At 43.4% G+C, this 21,391-nt stretch overlaps 1 protein-coding gene across 1 annotated transcript in view; it reads right to left on the bottom strand.

Moving 5' to 3' along the window:
* gtf3c2 (general transcription factor IIIC, polypeptide 2, beta) overlaps nucleotides 1-21,391 on the bottom strand; it is a 141,425-nt gene that overhangs the window by 32,780 nt on the left and 87,254 nt on the right. Inside the window, exons 10-11 of the mRNA XM_043682113.2 lie at nucleotides 13,338-13,369; nucleotides 13,095-13,224 (exon numbers count right to left, since the gene is read on the bottom strand). Coding sequence (XP_043538048.1) covers nucleotides 13,095-13,224; nucleotides 13,338-13,369 — 162 coding nt within the window. The remainder of the gene's footprint in view (nucleotides 1-13,094; nucleotides 13,225-13,337; nucleotides 13,370-21,391) is intronic.

Genomic DNA, 21,391 nt, shown 5'->3' with positions numbered 1-21,391 from the left:
AAGGACACTTTTTGCAGCTCCACCTTTCCCTACCTATCAGATAATAATCTACCTTCCTGTTTATGCTACCAAAGTACTTCATGCTATACATCTGCCTAACCACTCAACATGTTCATATCGCACGTAAGCACCTCTACATCCTCTTCACAATTCACTTTCTCACACAACTTTGTGTCATTTACAAACTTGGGAGATATTATATTTAGTTCTCTCAACTAATAATTAGTATACTGTGAATAGTTTTTGGTCCAAGCACCGACGCTTGCCATACCCCAACTGCTCACTAGCTGCCACTCAGAAAATAATCTATTTATTCCTACTTTTTCCTACTCCTATATGCCAGACAGTTATCTAGCTATGTCAGTATACTATGCCCAATTCCATGTACTTCAGTTTTACATGCTAATCTATAATGTATAACATTTTTGAACACTTTCTTGAAGTACAAGTAAACTATATCCATTGGCTTCCCCCTCAAGCGATAAGAAGTCATGTGTCTAGAAGGTGCTATCAACCTAGCCTTGCTGTTGAATAAGGAGTTGCTGAAGTTCATTCTGTAAATGATACGTACTGCTCCCAACTCAAGTCCATTGTGCATAGAGTGAATTTTTAAAGTGGAGCAGAGTGCCGATCAAAGTGTCTAATTTGTCCCCAGGTAGTGATGAGATTTTCTGAGTTTGCCTGGAGCTGCAGTCATCCTAGCAAATGCTGAGTCTTCCACCAGAATCCTGACTTGGGTCTTGAATATGGTGGACAGATTGTGTGAAATTAGGGGGAAAGTTACTTACTACAGAATTCTCAGCCTCTGATCTGCTCTTAAGAGTCAAAAGTATTTATGTGACTATTCTAGTTAAGTATCTGGTTAGTGATAATTGCTAGGATGTTGAGGAAGGGTGATTCAATGATGGCAACACTGTTGAATGTTAAGAATTGATGGGAGGATTCTCTCTTGGAAATGAACCTTTCAGCTCAGCGAGCAAACCTACATTCAAAATGATTCTCTCTGGTTGGTAATGGCTTCTGCCTGGATCTTGTGTGATGTGCATGTTGCTTGTCCACTCAGCCTATGTGAGCATCAACTGCTTCAGAATGTGAAGAACTGCAAATGGTATTGAATGCTACATCGGCGAGGTTATAGAGTTATAGATCTGTACAGCACAGAAACAGACCCTTTGGTCCAACTGGTCCATGCCCACCTAAATTAATCTAGTCCCATTTGCCAACATTTGATTCATACCCCCCTAAACCCTTTCTATTCATATACCCATCCAGATGCCTTGTAAAAGTTGCAATTGTATCATCATCCTCCTCCACCTTTGGCAGCTCGTTCTACACACCACCAGTCTCTATGTGAAAGGTTGCCCCTTAGGTTCCTTTTAAATCTTTCCCCTTGCACCTTAAATCTAGGCCCTCTATTTTTAGATTCCCCCACCCTGGTGAAAAGACCTTTGCTACACTTGCTATCCATTCCCCTCATGATTTTATAAACCTCTAAGTTTGCCCTCTGACGCTCCAGGGATAATAGCCCCAGCATATTCAGCCTCTCCCAACAGCTCAAACCCTCAACCCTGGACACACCCTTTTAAATCTTTTCTGAACCCTTTCAAATTTCACAACATCCTTCCGAAAGCAGAAAGGCCAGAATTGAATGCAGTATTCCAAAAGTGGCCTAAGCAATGTCCTGTACAGTCACAACATGACCTCCCAACTCCTTGCTCAATGCTCTGATCAATAAAGGAAAGCATACCAAATGCCTTCTTTACTATTGCATCCACCTGGGATTCCACTTTCAAGGAACTATGAACCTGCACTCCAAGGTCTCTTTGATTGGCAACACTCCCCACACCTTACCATTAAGTGTATAAGTCCTCCCCTGATTTGACTTTCCAAAATGCAGCACCTCACATTCATCTAAATTAAACTCCATCTGCCATTCCTTGGCCCATCTGATCAAGGTCTTGTTGTACTCGGAGGTAACCTTCTTTGCTGTCCACTACACCTCTAATTTTAGTGTCACCTGCAAACATACTCATATCCAAATCATTTGTATAAATGACAAAAAGCAGGGGTCCCAGCACGGATCCTTGCGACACAAGCCTCCAGTCTGAAAAGCAACCCTCCACTATCACCCTCTGCCTTCTACCTTCAAGTCACTTCTGGATCCAAATGTTTAGTTCTCCATGTGATCTAACCTTGCTAACCAGTCTACCATGAGGAACCTTGTCAAACGCCTTACTGAAGTTCACACAGATCACGTCCATCGCTCTGTCTACATTATTCTCTTTGTTACTTATTAAAAAAAAAATCAAATTACTGAGATATGATTTTCCATGCATAAAGCCATGTTGAATATCCCTAATCAGTTCTTGCCTTTTCAAATACATGTAAATCCTGTCCCTCAGAATCCCCTGCAACAATCTGCCCACCACTGAAGTCAGGTTCTCCGGTTTATAGCTCCCTACTTTTCCTTACCACCTTTCTTAAATAGTGGCACCACGCTAGTCAATCACCAGTCTTTGACACCTCACCTGTGGGTATCCATGATTCAAATATCTCAGCAAGGAACTCTGCAATCACTTCCTTAGCTTCCTAGGGTACATCTGATCGGGTCCTGGGAATTCATCCACCTTTATGCGTTTTAAGACTTCCTGCACCACTCCTCTGTATCATAGGAAATTGGAGCACCTGGAGGAAACCCATGCAGACATGGGGAGAATGTGCAAACTCCACACAAACAGTCGCCCAAGGCTGGAATCAAAACCGGGTCTTTGGCGCTGTGAGGCAGCAGTGTTAACCACTGAGCCACCGTGCCATCCTCAATGTAATATGGGCATTTTTCAAGATGTTACTATTTATTTCCCAAAGTTTCTTCATTGTGAGAGGTTTTAAGTACAAGGACAGAGATGTGTTGATGCTGTTATACAGGGCCTTAGTGATGCCAGACCAAGAATAGTGTGTGTAATTTTGGTCTCTTTTTCTGAGGAAAGATGCTCTTGCTCTCAAGGGAGTGAGTTTGATCAGATTAGGATCGTTTTAGAACATAGAACATAGAACATAGAAGAATACAGCGCAGTACAGGCCCTTGGGCCCTCGATGTTGCGCCGATCCAAGCCCACCTAAACTACACTAACCCACTATCCTCCATATACCTATCCAATGCCCTCTTAAATGCCCATAAAGAGGGAGAGTCCACCACTGTTACTGGCAGGGCATTCCATGAACTAACGACTCGCTGAGTGAAGAACCTACCCCTAACATCAGTCCTATATCTACCCCCCCTTAATTTAAAGCTATGCCCCCTTGTAATACCCGACTCAATACGCGGGAAAAGGTTCATACTGTCGACCCTATCTAACCCCCTAATCATCTTGTACACCTCAATCAAGTCACCCCTAAACCTTCTTTTCTCTAGTGAAAACAGCCCCAAGTGCCTCAGTCTTTCCTCATACAAAGTGCCTCAGTCTTTCACTGGCGTTCAGATGAATGAGGGGGGCTCTAATAGAGACTTATAAAAATCAAACAGGACTAGGTAGGGTAGATGCAGGGAGAATGTTCCCGAGGATGGGTTGTCCAGAATCAGGGGTCACCATCTGAGGATTTCGGGTAGGAGGGAAATAGAGAGACATTTCTTCACCCAAAGAGTGCTGAGCCTGTGGAATTCATTACCACAGGAAGTAGTTGAGGCCAAAATATTCAATGTATTCAAGAGGTGGCTAGATATTGCATTTGGAACAAATGGGATCAAAGGTTAGGGGGAGAAAGCAAGGTTAGGCTATTGGGTTGGATAGGGCAAAAGTGAGGACTGCAGATGCTGGAAACCAAAGTTTAGATTAGAGTGGTGCTGGAAAAGCACAGCAGGTCAGGCAGCATTCGAGGAGCAGAAAAATCGACACCTCGGGCAAAAGCCCTTCATCAGGAATAGAGGCAGGAAGCCTCCAGGGTGGAGAGATAAATGGTGGGCGGGCAAGGAGAAGGCAGCAAAGAGTACAATAGGGATGGAGGTGATAGGTCAGAGGGGAGGGTGGATCGGATAGGTGGGAAGGGAGATGGGCAGGAAGGACAAGTCATGAGGACAGTGCAGAGCTGGAAGGTTGGAACTGAGGTAAGGTGGGGGGGAAGGGAAATGAGGAAACTGGTGAAGTCCACATTGATGCCCTGGCGTTGAAGTGTTCCGAGACAGAAGATGAGGTGTTCTTCCTCCAGGTGTTGGGTAGTGAGGGAGCGGCGGTGGAGGCGGCCCAGGACCTGCATGTACTCGGCAGAGTGGAAGGGGGAGTTGAAATGTTGGGCCACGGGCGGTGGGGTTGATTGGTGCAGGTGTCCCAGAGATGTTTCCTGAAGCGCTCTGCTAGGAGGCGTCCAGTCTCCCCAATGTAGAGGAGACCGCATCAGGAGCAATGGATACAATAAATGACATTGGTGGATGTGCAGGTGAAACTTTGATGGATGTGGAAGGCTCCTTTGAGGCTTTGGATGGTGGTGAGGGTGGTGGTGTGGGTGCAGGTTTTACAATTCCTGCTGTGGCAGGGGAGGGTGCCAGGACAGAAGGGTGGTTTGTTGAGGGGCGTGGACCTGACCAGGTAGTCATGGAGGGAATGATCTTTGCGGAAAGCTGAAAAGGGTGGGGAGGGAAATATATCTCTGGTAGTGGGGTCCGTTTGGAGGTGGTGGAAATGTCGGCGGATGATATGGTTAATGCAAAGGGTGGAAAGTGAGGACCGGGGGGGGGGGGGGGGGGTTTCTGTCCTTGTTACGGTTGGAGGGGTGGGGTTTGAGGGCGGAGGTGCGGGATGTGGGTGAAATGCATTGGAGGGTATCTTCAACTACGTGAGAAAGGAAATTGCAATCTCTAAAGAAGGAGGCCATCTGGTGTGTTCTGTGGTGGAACTGGTCCACCTGGGAGCAGATACAGCGGAGGCGGAGGAATTGGGAATACGGGATGGCATCTTTGCAGGTTGTAGGGAGGGAAGAGGTGTAATCGAGGTAGCTGTTCTACGTAGCCATCTTCCATAGTTACACCGGCACCATTCCCCACCTCTTCCTCGACTGCATTTGCGCCACGTCATGCTCCTGCGAGGAGGTTGAGCAGTTCATCAACTTCACCAACACATTTCACCCCTCCCCTTCCTGGACCTCTCGATCTCCATTAATGACGACTGACTTGACACTGACATTTTTTTTTTTTTACAAACCCACTGACTCCCACAGCTACCTAGAATATACCTCTTCCCACCCTACCTCAAGCAAAAATGCCATTCCACATTCCCAATTCCCAGGCCTCCTCCACCACCGCTCCCTCACCACCCGACACCTGGAGGAAGAATGCCTTATCTTCTGTCTCGGAACATTTCAACCCCAAGGCATCAATGTGGACTTCACCAGTTTCCTCATTTCCCCTCCCTCACCTTACCTCAATTCCAACCTTCCAGCTCAGCACTGACCTCATGACCTGCCAATCTCCCTTCGCACCTATCTGCTCCACCCTCCCCTCTGACCTATCACCTCCAACTCCATTCACCTATTGTACTCTTTGCTACCTTCTCCCCAGCAGCTCGCTCCCCATTTATCTCTCCACCCTGGAGGCTTCCTGCCTCTATTCCTGATGAAGGGCTTTTGCCTGAAGCCTCGATTTTTCAGATCCTCGAATGCTGCCTGACCTGCAGGCTCATCCAAGAGAACGAGATCTTTCTGGACAGGACCTTCGTCAAGGTTATTACACCGAGCATGCCAGCAGAAAGAAGGGAGAAGACGATGAGACAAGTGCAAGAGACCCCGGGGGAATCAGAAATTGGCATGGAGGCAGAACCGAGGAGTCAGACATCACACAGAGCCATGTAATAGGAGACTCCATAGTGAGAGGGACTGAAAGGCGTTTCTGCGGCAACAGGTGGAATTTGAGGATGGTGTGTTGCCTTCCTGGTGCCAGGATTAAGGACATTGCAGACAGAGTGCAGGAAATCCTCAAGGGCGAAGGTGAAAAGCCAGACGTGGCAGTGCATGTCGACACAAATGACGTCGGGAAAAAGAGGAGGGACATTCTATAGCGGGACTACGGAGAACTCGGAAGACGGCTGAAAAGCAGGACATCCAGGGTGGTTAACTCCGGTTTGCTTCCAGTTCCTCGGGCTGGAGAAGACAGGAACAGGGAGATAATGGACTTGAATGTGTGGCTGGGGAGCTGGTGCAGGATGCAAGGATTTAAATTCTTGGATCACTGGGGTTATGTTTAGCGGTAAGGATAAATTATACAAGAGGGACAGGTTGCACCTTAATAGGTGGGGGACCAGCATTCTGGCAGGTAGGTTTGCCACTGCAACACAGCTGCGTTTAAACTAAATAGCGTGGGGAGGGGACAAACTGGAAATTTAAGGAGGAAGTTAAAGGGAAAATTAGAACAAGAGAAATCAAGAAAGACAACTGTATCAATGGAGCAGAAAACTCAAAAAAGGATCATGCCATAAGGTCAAGTGAAATAGGGATTGATAGGGTGAGGGGAGCAACAAATTAAAAATATTATATATGAATGCATGAAGCATTAGAAATAGGGTGGATGAGCTTGAGGCTCATTTGGAAACTGGCAGTTACGATGTTGTGGGGATAACTGAGACACGGCTTCAAGTGGACAGGGCCTGGGAAATGAACATTCAAGGCTATACATGCTATCATAAGGACAGACTGACTGGCAGAGGGGGTGGGGTGGCCCTGTTGGTAAGGAATGATATTCAGTCCCTTGCGAGGGGGGACCTAGAATCAGGGAATGTAGAGTCAGTATGGATAGAGCTGAGAAATTCTAAGGGTAGAAAGACCCTAATGGGAGTTATCTACAGGCCCCCAGTAGCCTGGATGTAGTGCGTAAGTTGAATAAGGAGCTGAAATTGGCCTGTCGCAAAGATATTATTACAGTTGTTATGGGGGATTTCAACATGCAGGTAGACTGGGAGAATCAGGATGGTACTGGACCCCAAGAAAGGAAGTTTGTGGAGTGCCTCAGAGATGGATTCTTAGAACAGCTTGTGCTGGAGCCTACCAGGGAGAAAGCAATTCTGGATCTGGTGTTGTGCAACGAACCGGATTGATCAGGGATCTCGAAGTAAAGGAGCCATTAGGAGGTAGTGACCACAATACAATAAAGCCTTAATCTGCAGTTTGAAAGGGAGAGGGTAGAATTGGAAGTGACAATATTTCAGTTGAATAAGGAGAACTACGGAGCTATGAGGGAGGAGCTGGCCAAAGTTCAATGGTGCAATACCCTAGCAGGGATGGCAGTGGAGCAACAATGGCAGGTATTTCTGGGTATAATGCAGAAGATGCAGGATCAGTTCATTCCAAAAAGGAAGAAAGATCCTAAGTGGAGGCAGGGGTGGCCGTGGCTGACGAGGAATGTTAAGGACCATATAAGACAAAAGGTAAAAAGTATAACATAGCAAAGATAAGTGGGAAACCGGAGGACTGGGAAGGTTTTAAAGAACAACAGAGGATAACTAAAAAGGAAATACGCAAAGAAAAAATAAGGTATGAAGGTAAACTGGCCAAAAATATAAAGGAGGATAGTAAAGGCTTTTTTAGGTATGTGAAAAGTAAAAAAATGGTTAAGACTAAAATTGGGCCCTTGAAGACAGAAAGGGGTGAATTTAATACGGGGAACAAAGAAATGACAGAAGAGTTGAATTGGTACTTCAGATCTGTGTTCACTGGGGAAGACACAAGCAATATCCTAGAGGTAACAGTGGCTAAAGGACCTGAACTGAAGGGAAGTTAGATTAGGCAGGAAATGGTGTTGGAGAGACTGTTAGGTCTGAAGGCTGGTAAGTCCCCGGGACCCGATGGTCTGCATCCCAGGGTACTGAAGGAGGTGGCTCTAGAAATCGTGGATGCATTGGTGATCATTTTCCAATGTTCTTTAGATTCAGGATCAGTTCCTGTGGATTGGAGGGTGGCTAATGTTGTCCGACTTTTTAAGAAAGGAGGGAGAGAGAGAGAAAACAGAATTATAGACCAGTTAGTCTGACCTCAGCGGTGGTAAAACTTCTGGAGTCCATTATAAAGGACGAAATTATGACACATCTGCATAGCAGTAACAGGATAGATCAGAGTCAGCATGGATTTATGAAGGGGAAATCATGCTTGACTAATCTTCTGGAATTTTTTGAGGATGTAACTCTGAAGATGAACAAGGGCGATCCAGTGGATGTAGTATACCTGGACTTTCAGAAAGCCTTTGATAAAGTCCCACATAGGAGGGTAGTGAGCAAAGTTAGGGCACATGGTATTAGGGGCAAAATACTGACATGGATTGAAAATTGGTTGGCTGACAGGAAACAAAGAGTGCTCCCTTTCAGAATGCAGGCAGTGACCAGTGGTGTGCAGCAGGGATCAGTGCTGGGACCGCAGCGTTTTACAATATACATTAATGATATAGATGATGGTATTAAAAGTAATATTAGCAAATTTGCTGATGACACAAAGCTGGTGAAATGTGAGGAGGATGTTAGGAGAATACAGGGTGACCTGGACAGGCTAGATGAGTGGACGGATGCATGGCAGATGCAGTTTTATGTGGATAAATGTGTGGTTATCCACTTAGGTGGCAAGAACAGGAAGGCAGATTACTACCTAAATGGAGTCGAGTTAGGTAAAGGGGCAGTACGAGATCTAGGTATTCTTGTACATCAGTCAATGAAAGCAAGCATGCAGGTAAAGCAGGCATTGAAGAAAGCTAATAGCATGCTGGCCTTAATAACAAGAGGAATTGAGTATAGAAGCAAAGAGGTTCTTCTGCAGCTGCACAGGGCCCTGGTGAGACCGCACCTGGAATATTGTGCACAGTTTTGGTCTCCAAATTTGAGGAAAGATATTCTGGCTATTGAGGGAGTGCAGCGTAGGTTCACAAGGTCAATTCCTGGAATGGCAGGACTATCTACGTTGAAAGATTGGAGCGACTGGGCTTGTATACGTTTGAGTTTTGAAGGCTGAGAGGGGATCTCATTGAGACGTATTATTAAAGGATTGGACACTCTGGAGGCAGGAAGCACGTTTCCGCTGATGGGTGAGTCCCGAACCAGAGGACACAGTTTAAAAATAAGGGGTAGGCCACTTAAAACAGAGTTGAGGAGAAACCTCTTCACCCAAAGTGGCGGGTGTATGGAATGCTCTGCCCCAGAAGTCTGTGGAGGCCGAGTTTCTGGATACTTTCAAGAAAGGAGTTAGATAAAGCTCTTAAGGATAGAGGAATCAAGGGTTATGGGGATAAGGCAGGAACAGGATACTGATTGAGGATGATCAGCCATGATCATAATGAATGGCGGTGCTGGCTCGAAGGGCAGAATGGCCTACTCCTGCACCTATTGTCTATTGTCTGCTGTGCTTTTCCAACGCCACTCTGATCTAAACTATTGAGTTTGACAATCAGCCAGGATCGTGATGAATGGCAGAGAAGTCTTGAAGGGCCTGATGGTCTCCTTCTACTCCTACCTTCTATGTTTCCATATCATTCTCCACAATAAGCACTGAATCTCACTCATATCCTGCCATTCCCACCCACAGGTGGTCTTACTGATCTTTAAGGGGCCCTATTGTCTCCCTAGTTCCTCTTTTGTACTTATTTGTAGAATCTCCCTGGATTCTCCATAACCTTATTTGCCAAAGCTATGTCATGCCCCTTTTTTGCACCACCCCCTCTGATTTCCAGCTTAAGTGTACTTCTACTGCCTTTATACATGCCCAGATTCACTCGATCTCTGATATCAATACCTGACATATGCTTCCTCCTTTTTCTTGACCAAAACCGCAATTTCTCTAGATACTTGGCATTCCCTTCACCTACCATCCGTTCCCTTCACCCTGGTAGGAACGCACGGTCTCTGGACTCTCATTATCTGACTTTTGAAGATTGCCCATTTTCCAGCTGTCCCTCTCCCTTCAAATTTCTGCCCCCAATTAACTTTTGAAAATTCTTGCCTAATAATTCTGTTAAAATTGGCCTTCTTCCAATTTAGAACTTCAACTTTTAGATCTGGTCTATACCTTTTCATTACGATTTTAAAACTAATAGAATTATGGTCACTGACCCCACAGCACTCCCCTTTTCCATTCTATCCTTTCTATAGCATTAAGCTGCCAATCCTGTCCATCATTGAGCCACATCTCCATGATTGTTATGGTATGCCAGTTCCATGTCCCCAAACATGCCCTGTCCCCAAACATGTTAGGCCTCTTGCACTGAAGTAAATGCAGTTTAATTTATCAGTCATTTCTCAATCTCTGTTTTGTTCCTGCCTGCCCTGACTTGCTCCTTTTTTCAACTGCACAAATCCTCCTGAGCAGCTCTAGGAAATCTCCCTATCAATATATTAGCCTCCTTCCAATTCAGGTGCAATCTATCCTTCTTATCCAGGCCACTTCTATCCCAGAAGAGATTCCAATGATCCCAAAATATGAATCCCTCTCCCCTTCACCAGCTCCTTAGCCACACATTCATCTGCTCTACCCTTCTATTCCTACTCTCACTAGCCCATGGCACCGGGAGTAAACCGTTGGGGACCTGTTTTTAAAATTCCTGCCTAACTTCCAATATTCTCTCCTCAGAATCCGCCCTTTTCTCTTCCCATGTCGTCCATTCCAATGTGTACAATGACCTCCTGCTGGTCCCTCTTCCCTTTGAGAATATTCTGTATACTCTGAGATATCCTTGGATCCTGGCACCAGGGAGGCAACACATCATTCTGATGTCTTGTTGTCGGCCACAGAAATGTCTGTCTGTGCCTCTGACTGGACAATCCCCTACGACAATTGATTGTTTGGAACCTGATATAGCCCTCATTACATTAGAGCTAGTTCCGGTACAAGAAACCTGGCTGTCCCCCTAGAGTCCGTCATTCCCTACATTTTCCAAAACAGCATACTTGCTTGAGATGGGGATAATCACAAGAGTCTCTGCTTTACCTGCCTTCTTCTCTTACTTTTCTGAGATAACCCTTCTATCTGACCATATCTGCGGTTTTCTACCTTCCTGCAACTGCTACCCACCACACCCACTAGCTCCTGTAAATTTGTCATTGCCTCTAACAGCTGCTCCAACCTGTCCTTGCGATGCAATAGGATTTGCAAACAAACACACATTCTGAAGACATAATCACTACTAACATGGGAAAGCTCCATAATCTCCCACATCTAACAGGAAAAGCACACCAGCATCTTACCAATCTAGAAAATAGCCCAGTCTTACTGATCTAAGACTGCTGCTCCAGGATAACTTAGTACCTATGTTTTATATTTTTAACGTTTAAGCAAGAGACTGATCTCAATAAAACATAATTTTAAAAATCCACTCCACTCACGATTGTAGATTTTTTAAAAAACCGATAAAGGGTACACTTTAAAAATACCACTTAGCTGCTCCCTTGCTGTAAGTTCCCCACCAAGGTCAGCTGTGTAATTGAAGAAACAACTAAAAATGCTGGGGTGTAACCTGAGGAACTTCTACGTCTATATCATGTGGTGGAAATGCCTGGCCTCCAAAAAAACTATGCAAAAGTGAGGACTGCAGACGCTGGAAATCAGAGTCTAGATTAGAGTGGTACTGGAAAAGCACAGCAGCTCAGGCAGAATTCGAGGAGCAGCAAAATTGACGTTTCAGGCAAAAGCCCTTCATCAGGAATGAAAGAAAGGACTTTTGCTCGAAACCGATTTTCCAGCTCCTTGGATGCTGCCTTACCTGTTGTGCTTTTCCAGCACCACACTAAGTTAGTCTCCAATAAAACTATCTTTATACTAGGAATGACTCCAATCAGAGCTTTCTCCCTGATGCTTACTAACTTAAATTTTACTAGGGCTCCTTGATATCACTCTTGGTCAAATGCTGCTTTGATGAAAATGTCAACATTCCCATCTTACTTTTGGGATGCTACTTTTTTGTTCACCTTCAGACCATGGCTGCAATGAAGTCTGCAGCCAAATGATCCTGACATTGAAAATGAGCATTAATCCACAGCTTATGATGAATAAGCCTAGATTGGGTGGATCCAGTTTTTTTGTGGACAGGACATAATAGACAATTTTCTGCATTTTCAGTGTATGTAAATGTACTGAAACTTAGCAGTATCCAGAATCAATGTTGAGGATTTGCAAGCCACTTTCCCCCAACTGTAAACCACTGTGCCACCATCTTGGGCAGGTCTGTCCTGCTGGAGGGAAAGGACATACCAAAGCATGATTTTATAGACATTTAGGACATTGACTGTAAGGTATGATTCAATTACTATGATTATGTCAGATGTTACCGAACTAGTTCATGTTTGCAAGCCTCCCAGTATTACTGAAGGGGACTTGCACGATTAACTGTGTAAGGTGCGCTTTTATTGTTTTGTCTCCTTCTGGTTTTATTGTGGGCGGCACGGTGGCACAGTGGTTAGCACTGCTGCCTCACAGCGCCAGAGACCCGGGTTCAATTCCCGCCTCAGGCGACTGACTGTGTGGAGTTTGCACATTCTCCCCGTGTCTGCGTGAGTTTCCTCCGGGTGCTCCGGTTTCCTCCCACAGTCCAAAGATGTGCAGGTCAGGTGAATTGGTCATGCTAAATTGTCCGTAGTGTTAGGTTAGGGGTATGGGTGGGTTGCGCTTCGGCGGGTCGGTGTGGACTTGTTGGGCCGAAGGGCCTGTTTCCACACTGTGAAGTAATCTAATCTAATCTAATCTAATTCTTATTTGACTTCTCAGTAGCATCTTGATCGAAAAGATTGGCATGCTAGGCCATTACAAACAGGCCTATTATGCTAGGCCATTACAAACAGGCTACATTGTTGAGAGTCTTGATCACATATAGGATCCCAAGTAAGGATGACAGATTTCCTTTTTTTTTTAAATCAGACATGGGACATAATATATAATTCTGAAGTTATGGATAGTGGTCTGAATAGGCAACAGCTTAAAATACATTTTTCACTATTATTGTATGCAAGTACTGTACCTGCAGTGAAACTTACTAGTGCTTGATTTAAGATTATTTGAAGGCCCCCTCAAGTCAGATTAGACTGTAGAGATCTAATTGCTGGAGGAAAGGAAGAAATTTAAATTTCAAAATTCAAACTGTTACATACCATCATAAAAACCTGCTGCCAAATATTCATGTTCACCAACTGGCATCCAGTCAAGGCAGAAACATTGCCCACATTGTGCAGAACCACTAAACTGGACTGATCCAATCTCCAGAATTACAGTACATTGAACCTGCAAAGTAATAATGATGTCCTGTGATTTTTAAAAACACTAGATTGATTTGTGAAAGTTTAAAGTTTGATTAGTTTAAATCCTTCTTCTAGGAAAAATGTTTAATTACTTACCTTGCATATGATTGGCCCTTTAGTAGATGAAGCTGTAAAAATGAAAAACAAGACTTAACATAATGAAGAATATTGGATAATCTGACAAACACCACGAAGAATAGCATTTAGTATTTAAATAATGCAACCATATATTTTAAATTACATTGTCACTAATAAGACCTTTAGATATAATATTTTGTTTTTATATAAGCACAGAACATATGCTTAAGCTGGTATGAAGTGGTGTGGTTGAATTTAGCAATTGTACTTCAATGCCTTTTATATTAAAAATATTTCACTAACTTTGTTGATCAGCATTTCTGCTTCAGGAGTGCTCCTTTCAAACTAATATTTAAATTGCTCAATTCTTGAAGATTTCCACATGACATTAGCCACTGGAAAATTTAGAGATATTTACATGTCCACTGACATGAAAATAGGCCTTTCAAAAGCACTGGTCAATTTGATTTTGCAGCGAAAAAAGATTTACTTTAGAAAGTACATCAATAATCTTTGCAACTTACAGCCAATAAAACATGACTGGCACTGCACCTTAACTCTAAATTGGTCTAGATTTTCAGTTAGAATAAGGGTAAAGTGTAAAAAGTAAAGGGTAAAATCATTTATTAATAAAAGAGGACACAAACTTCCAACTATATTAATGTAGTTTGCCTCCATTAAAAATGTCCCAAGAAGCTTCACACGCAAACTATAAAACAAAGTACACCACTGAGTTTAAAATTACATGAGGTAATCAGAGGTTTGGTCAAACAGATAGGCTTTAAGCAGTGTCTTAAAAGAGTAACGCAAATTGGTGCAGGGAGGTAATTCCAGAGCGTGGGAGCCAGGTAACTCAACTCAGATAAAAGCAAAACATTGTAGATGCTGGAAATCTGAAATAAAAACAGGATGTGCTGCAGAAGCTTAGCCGGTCTGGTAGCATCCATGGAGAAAATAAAGAGAGTTAATGTTTTGAGTCCAATATAACTCTCCTTTGGAATTGTTCCAAGGAGGAGACATACCAGACACAAAACATTAACTCTGTTTTTCTCTCCACAGTTGTTGCCAGACTGCTGAGTTTCTGCAGCACTCTCTGCTTTTAACTCAACAAAGGTAAGTCAATTCACTCCAAATGGTGGGGAGGTTAAAATTGGGGATCCACAGGAGACCTGAATTGGACAAGCACAAAGACCACGAAGGGTTAACGGGCAGGGGGAGATTCTGGAGCTGGGAGGAGCAAGGCCCAGATCTGTTACTTGATCTGGAGCCAATGTACAGGGATGATAGACAAATGGGACTGACTATTAATTATGGGCAGTTGAATTCTGGTTGACTACAAGTTTACTGAGGTTACAAAACGTGAGACACCAGCCAGGAGAGCATTTGAATCGCCCTGTTCACAAATAGCAAAACCATGAATGAGAACTTCAGCAGCAGACAAGCTGAGACAAGATGAAACTGGACGTTATCGAGATGGAAAAGTGGTTTTAGTAGTCTTAATGGTTAAGAAATTAGGTAATTATTGTATAATTTGCTCTGCTCCTACACAAACTTCACTCTGAGATGTGACACTCAAATATACAGGGTATGAAGTCCCATTTGTGCCTGCAAGATATGAACTAAACATGATCCAAAAATTAGTCAATTTTTAAAAATGTGAAAACACATTTCTTCAGACTTTTTGTTGTTGGAAAATTAAATTGTAATACTTTATTAAACTTTCTAAGTTTCACCTTTCATTACTCTTTTCATTCCATATTTTGATTGCTGTACAATTAGTATATTGAATTAAACATTGTAAGTTATAGCTCCTATTTTTTTAACCCTTACTGCTCATTTACAATCCTTCAATCTAATTCAGTATTTTGCCTTGCTCAGACTGGTCCTACATTCCCCATAGAGAGTGATGTCTGTTTCTGACAGCTAATCAATTGCTATGGATAAGCTCACAAAAAGTCTATAAGTATAATTAATCATAAAGTAATTGCATAATTGGACCAATATTTTTGCCCTGGAAGTTGAGCTGTATATAGGCCAAAGTTATTTTCTGGTAGGTAAAATAAAAAACGTGAATAACTTTAATTGTGTACATAAAACATGTAACACACTACTGGATATATATGTAACCAGTAAATAATCAGAATATTAGTAGGGTCAGAGGTGGGGGTAAAAGAGGGGGTGGTGTGGCATTGCTTGTCAAAGATAGTATTACAGCTGTGGAAAGGACGATGGATGAAGATTCGCCATCTGAGGTAGTTTGGGCTGAGGTTAGGAATAGGAAAGGTGAGCTCACCCTGTTAGGAGTTTTTTTACAGGCCTCCTAATAGTCCTAGAAACGTAGAAGAAAGGATTGCGAGGATGATTCAAGAGAAGAGTGAAAGTAAGAGGGTGGTTGTTATGGGGGACTTTAACTTTCCTGATATTGATTGGGAAAGCTATAGCTCAAGTTCGTTAGATGGGTCAGTGTTTGTCCAATGTGTGCAGGAGGGTTTCCTGACACAATATGTAGATAGGCCAACAAGAGGTGAGGCCATACTGGATTTGGTTCTGGGTAATGAACCAGGCCAGGTGTTAGAATTAGAGGTAGGTGAGCACTTTGGGGACAGTGACCACAATTCGGTGACTTTTACTCTAGTGATGGAGAGGGATAAGTGTGCACTACAGGGCAAGAGTTATAGCTGGGGGCAGGGAAATTATGATGCGGTGAGGCATGACTTGGGATGTGTGGCTTGGAAAAGTAAGCTTCAAGGCAAGGGCGTAATTGATATGTGGAGCTTGTTCAAGGAGCAACTATTGAGTGTCCTTGATAAGTATGTACCCGTCAGGCAGGGAGGAAAGGGTCGTGTGAGGGAGCCGTGGTTTAATAAGGAATTGGAATCCCTTGTTAAAGGGAAGAGGGCGGCCTATGTAAAGATGAGGCGTGAAGGTTCAATTGGGGCGATTGAGAGTTATAAGGTAGCCAGGAAGGACCTGAAGAGAGAGCTAAGAGCAGCAAGGAGGGGACATGAAAGGTCCTTAGTTGGTAGGATTAGGGAAAACCCTAAGGCTTCCTATAGGTATGTCAGGAATAAAAGAATGACTAGGGTAGGAATAGGTCCAGTCAAGGATAGTAGTGGGAAGTTGCGTGTGGAGGCTGAAGAGATTGGGGAGACACTGAATGAATACTTTTCGTCAGTATTCAATCAGGAACAGGACATTGTTGTCAATGAGTCACAATTAAGTAGAATGGATGGCTTTGAGGTATGTAGAGAAGAGGTGTTGGAAATTCTGGAAAGGGTGAAAATAGATAAGTCCCCTGGGCCTGATGGCATTTATCCTAGGATTCTCTGGGAAGCAAGGGAGGAGATTGCAGAGCCATTGGCCTTGATTTTTATGTCCTCGTTGTCTACAGGAGTAGTGCCAGAAGATTGGAGGCTAGCAAATGTGGTTCCCTTGTTCAAGAAGGGGAGTAGGGATAACCCTAGTAACTATAGGCCGGTGAGTCTCACTTCTGTTGTGGGCAAAATCTTAGAGAGAATTGTAAGGGATAGGATTTATGAACATCTGGATAGGAATAATGTGATCAAGGATAGTCAGCATGGTTTTGTGAAGGGCAGGTCGTGCCTCACAAACCTTATTGAATTCTTTGAGAAGGTGACTAAGGAGGTGGACGAGGGGAAAGCGGTAGATGTGGTGTATATGGATTTTAGTAAGGCGTTTGATAAGGTTCCCCATGGTAGACTACTGTAAAAAATACGGAGGTATGGCATTGAGGGTGAGTTGGAGGTTTGGATTAGGAGTTGGCTGGCTGGAAGAAGACAGAGGGTAGTAGTTGATGGCAAAGGTTCATCTTGGAGTGCCGTCACTAGCGGTGTTCCGCAAGGATCTGTTTTGGGACCATTGCTGTTTGTCATTTTTATAAATGACCTGGAGGAGGGGTTAGAAGGTTGGGTGAGCAAGTTTGCGGATGATACGAAAGTCGGAGGAGTTGTAGACAGTGAGGAAGGATATGGCAGGTTACAGTGGGATATAGATAAGCTGCAGAACTGGGCAGAAAGGTGGCAAATGGAGTTCAATGTAGCTAAGTGTGAGGTGATTCACTTTGGTAAGAGTAATAAAAAGATGGGGTACTGGGCTAATGGTCGGATACTTGGTAGTGTGGATGAGTAGAGGGATCTTGGTGTCCATGTACACAGATCTTTGAAAGTTGCCACCCAGGTAAATAGTGCGGTGAAGAAGGCATATGGCGTACTGGCTTTTATTGGTAGAGGAATTGAGTTCCAGAGTACCGAGGTCATGTTGCAGTTGTATAAGACTCTGGTGCGGCCGCATCTGGAGTATTGTGTGCAGTTTTGGTCGCCATATTATAGGAAGGATGTGGAGGCACTGGAATGGGTGCAGAGGAGGTTTACCAGGATGTTGCCTGGTATGGTAGAAAGATCGTATGAGGAAAGGCTGAGGCACTTGGGGTTGTTTTCATTGGAGAAAAGAAGGTTTAGGGGTGACTTGATAGAGGTGTACAAGATGATTAGGGGTTTAGATAGGGTCGACAGTGAGAATCTTTTTCCACGTATGGAGTCAGCTATTACAAGGGGGCATAGCTTTAAATTAAGGGGGGGTATAGGACAGATGTTAGGGGTAGGTTCTTTACTCAGTGAGTCGTGAGTTCATGGAATGCCCTGCCAGTAGCAGTGGTGGACTCTCCCTCATTATGGGCATTTAAGCGGGCATTGGATAGGCATATGGAGGATAGTGGGCTAGTGTAGGTTAGGTGGGCTTGGATCGGCGCAACATCGAGGGCCGAAGGGCCTATACTGCGCTGTATTCTTCTATGTTCTATGTAATATGAAATAATATTGGCTTGACAATAAATACTAACAAGTTTTCCATTACGTGCCTCATGTATTGTGCTTTAATGATGCAAGCGTTTAATCATTATTTTAAAGATGTAATATTTTTCTACGATGAAATAGTTAAACTGCTTTTAAGACTGGGATGCTCAACATTAGGCCAAAGATAAACAAATTAAGCAGATTGGCCATGCAAAATTGCCCAGTGTCCAGTGTGTGCATTAGCCATGGGAAATGCAGGACCATAGGGATATAGTGAGGGAGTAGTTGGGATGCTTTTCGGAGGACTGGTATGGGCTCAATAGGCTGAATGGCCTGCTTCAACACTGTAGGGCTTCTATGAAGGACTATACAGCATACGTCATAAGTGTTATTTACTGTACAGTATATAATATTACCCTCTCCCTAACACATTGTTTAATCCCTTGATGGCCAAGAGTTCTATTGATCACTAAATAAACACACTTAAAATTCATACAACACCAGGTTATAGTCCAACAGGTTTATTTGGAAGCACTAGCTTTCAGAGCGCTGTTCCTTCATCAGGTGATTGTGAAGAATAAGATTGTAAGACACAGAATTTATATCAAACTTTACAGTGTGATGTAACTAAAATTATGTATTGAAAAAGACCTGGATTGTTTGTTAAGTTTCTCATCTTTTAGAATGACCATGTTGGTTTCAGTTCTTTCATAAGTAAATTGCAAAACGTTTTTTTAAAAAGTTACATTCTCAACTGAACTTTAACAATTGGTGTCATGTCGGCCCAGATAAGGTATTGAAAGTGTTAGCTCCTTGCGAGGCTGTCTGTGTCAGACTGATTTTAATCTAAAAAACAAATTTACAGAATCTTACATGGATTGATGCAGTTTTTGAGCAAAGTAAAATGTAATTCTGCAAGTAGAAATTCACCCCAGAAACTTATATGTGTATGTGTGCATGTGAGTGTGCTCGCATGGGTGGGGGGGCGGTGTTGGATGGTTATAAGTGTCTGTGAGAGGCTGTGCATATGCTTGTGAGTATGAGTGTAAAGGTGTTTAAGTCTGTGAGAGGGTGTGTGTGGGAGTGTATGAGAAAAGGTGTGTGTAGGCATGTGTGCGTGTGTGTCTGTCTGTCTGTGTAGTGCAATGGGGTCACCTGTAGTATGACATGAACCCAAGGTCCCAGTTGAGGCCATCTCCATGGGTACTGAACTTGGCTATCAGTCTCTGCTTGGCCACTTTTGGTTGTTGCCTGTCCCAAAGTCCACCTTGGAAGACGGTGAGCCAAAAGTCCGAGGTCGAATGTGTTGGACTGCTGAAGTGTTCTCCAACTGGAAGAAAACACTCTTGTCTGTTGATTTTTCTGCAGTGTCCATTCATCTGTTGCTGTAGCCTCTGTTTGGTCTCGCCAATATACCATGCCTCAGGGCATCTTTGCCTGAAGCGTAAGAAATAGACAACGTCGGTTGAGTCGCATAAGTACCTGCCATGCATAATGGTAGTATCTGTGATGACACTCTGACATGTCTTACAGCGTCTTCCGTGACAAGGTTGTATGGTGTTGTCCTGAAAGCCAGGTAGTTTGCTATGAACAATGATCTGTTTGAGGTCTGGTGGCTGTTTAAAGGTGAGACGTGGAGATGTGGGCAAGATCTTGGTGAGGTGCTCATTTTCATTTGGGTGACCATCCTCCAAGGTGGACTTCGGGACAGGCAACAACGAAAAGTGGTTGAGCAGAGGCTGATTGCCAAGTTCGATACCCATTGGGATAGCCTCAATCAGGACCTTGGGTTCATGTCACACTACAGATGACCCCACTGCACCACACACAGACACAGACACAGACCCTCTCACAGACCTAAATCCCTTTACACTCACACACATGCACACAGACACTCATAACCACCACACTGCCCCCTGCCCCCCACACGTTCATATGCACACATACATATATAAATTTGTTGGGTGAATTTGTACTTGCAGAATTACATTTTACTTTGCTGAAAAACTGCATAAATCCATGTAAGATTCTGTAAATCCATTTTTTAGATTAGAATCAGTCTGACCATTGTGGCACAGACAGCCTCACAGGGAGCTAATACCTTTCATACCTTATCTAGGCCGACATGACACCAATTGTTAAAGTTCACTCGAGAATGTAGCTTCTAAAAAAACATTTTGCGACTTACATATGAAAGAACTGAAACCAACATGGTCATTCTAAAAGATGAGAGATTTAACAAACAATCCAGGTCTCTTTCAATGTATAATTTCAGTTACATCACACTGTAAACTTTTGCTATAAATTCTTCAAATCTTATTCTCCACAGTCACCTTATGAAGGATCAGTGCTCCAAAAACTAGTGCTTCCAAATAAACCTGTTGGACTATAACCTGGTGTTGTGTGCTTTTTAACTTTGTACACCCCAGTCCAACACCGGCTTCTCCAAATCATAAATTAACACAGGCTTTGATCAACTCAGTCTGTTTGGTAAAGTAGCACTAAGTTAGAAAAGAGATTGGATGTTTCATGCAATGAGTAAACAGAACGAAAAACACTTTTAGATTTCAGTTCAGTCATCCTCAAACATTAAATACTGATTTGTGTTCTGTTTCTTCAAATCATTGAAGAAATATGATGAATAAATGACAAGCTAGAATTATTACATATAACTTACCACATAATGAAAACAAATAGGGTTCTTTGAAAACACTACCCCATTCAGCAGAAAGTGGCCAGATGACTTGTTGACCAACATAGAAACCAGTGAGATCTATGCACTATCTTAAAGTTGTTCTGCTGAGTAGGTAGTAAAGTCACCTATTCAAAGCTCAAGGTGTTCTTATTTCAATATGCATCTTGGAATGCATATTAACAAGTGAACAGAATGGGGAAACCGTTGTGGCTTCTCTCCCAAAGTTGGCAGGAAGAAAATCTTGTTCCAGAATAGGCCCAAACAGAAACAGGTTTGTTGCATGAGATAGAACATAGAGGAACAGGCCCTTTGGCCCACTATGTCTTGTGTGCAGATCATGTTGCCATTCTAAATTAACTCCATCTGCTTGCACATAGTCCCTAATCCTCAATTCCCTTCCTGTTCAAGTGTCTAACACGTGCCTCTTCATTGCTGCTTCTATCACCTCCCCTAGCAGCACATTCCAGGTACCTACCACTCGGTGTTAAAAAATTTCCTCACACAGCTCCTTTAAATTTTTCCATTCTTGCTTTAATCCTACACTCCTTAGTATTTGACATTTCAAA

The sequence above is a fragment of the Chiloscyllium plagiosum genome, unplaced genomic scaffold (genome assembly GCF_037043375.1).
Source record: "Chiloscyllium plagiosum isolate Xiang-an unplaced genomic scaffold, Cpla_swu_hap1 HiC_scaffold_3, whole genome shotgun sequence".
In the NCBI taxonomy this organism is placed as follows: Eukaryota; Metazoa; Chordata; class Chondrichthyes; order Orectolobiformes; family Hemiscylliidae; genus Chiloscyllium; species Chiloscyllium plagiosum.
This window is presented reverse-complemented; position numbering and strand designations above follow the sequence as displayed.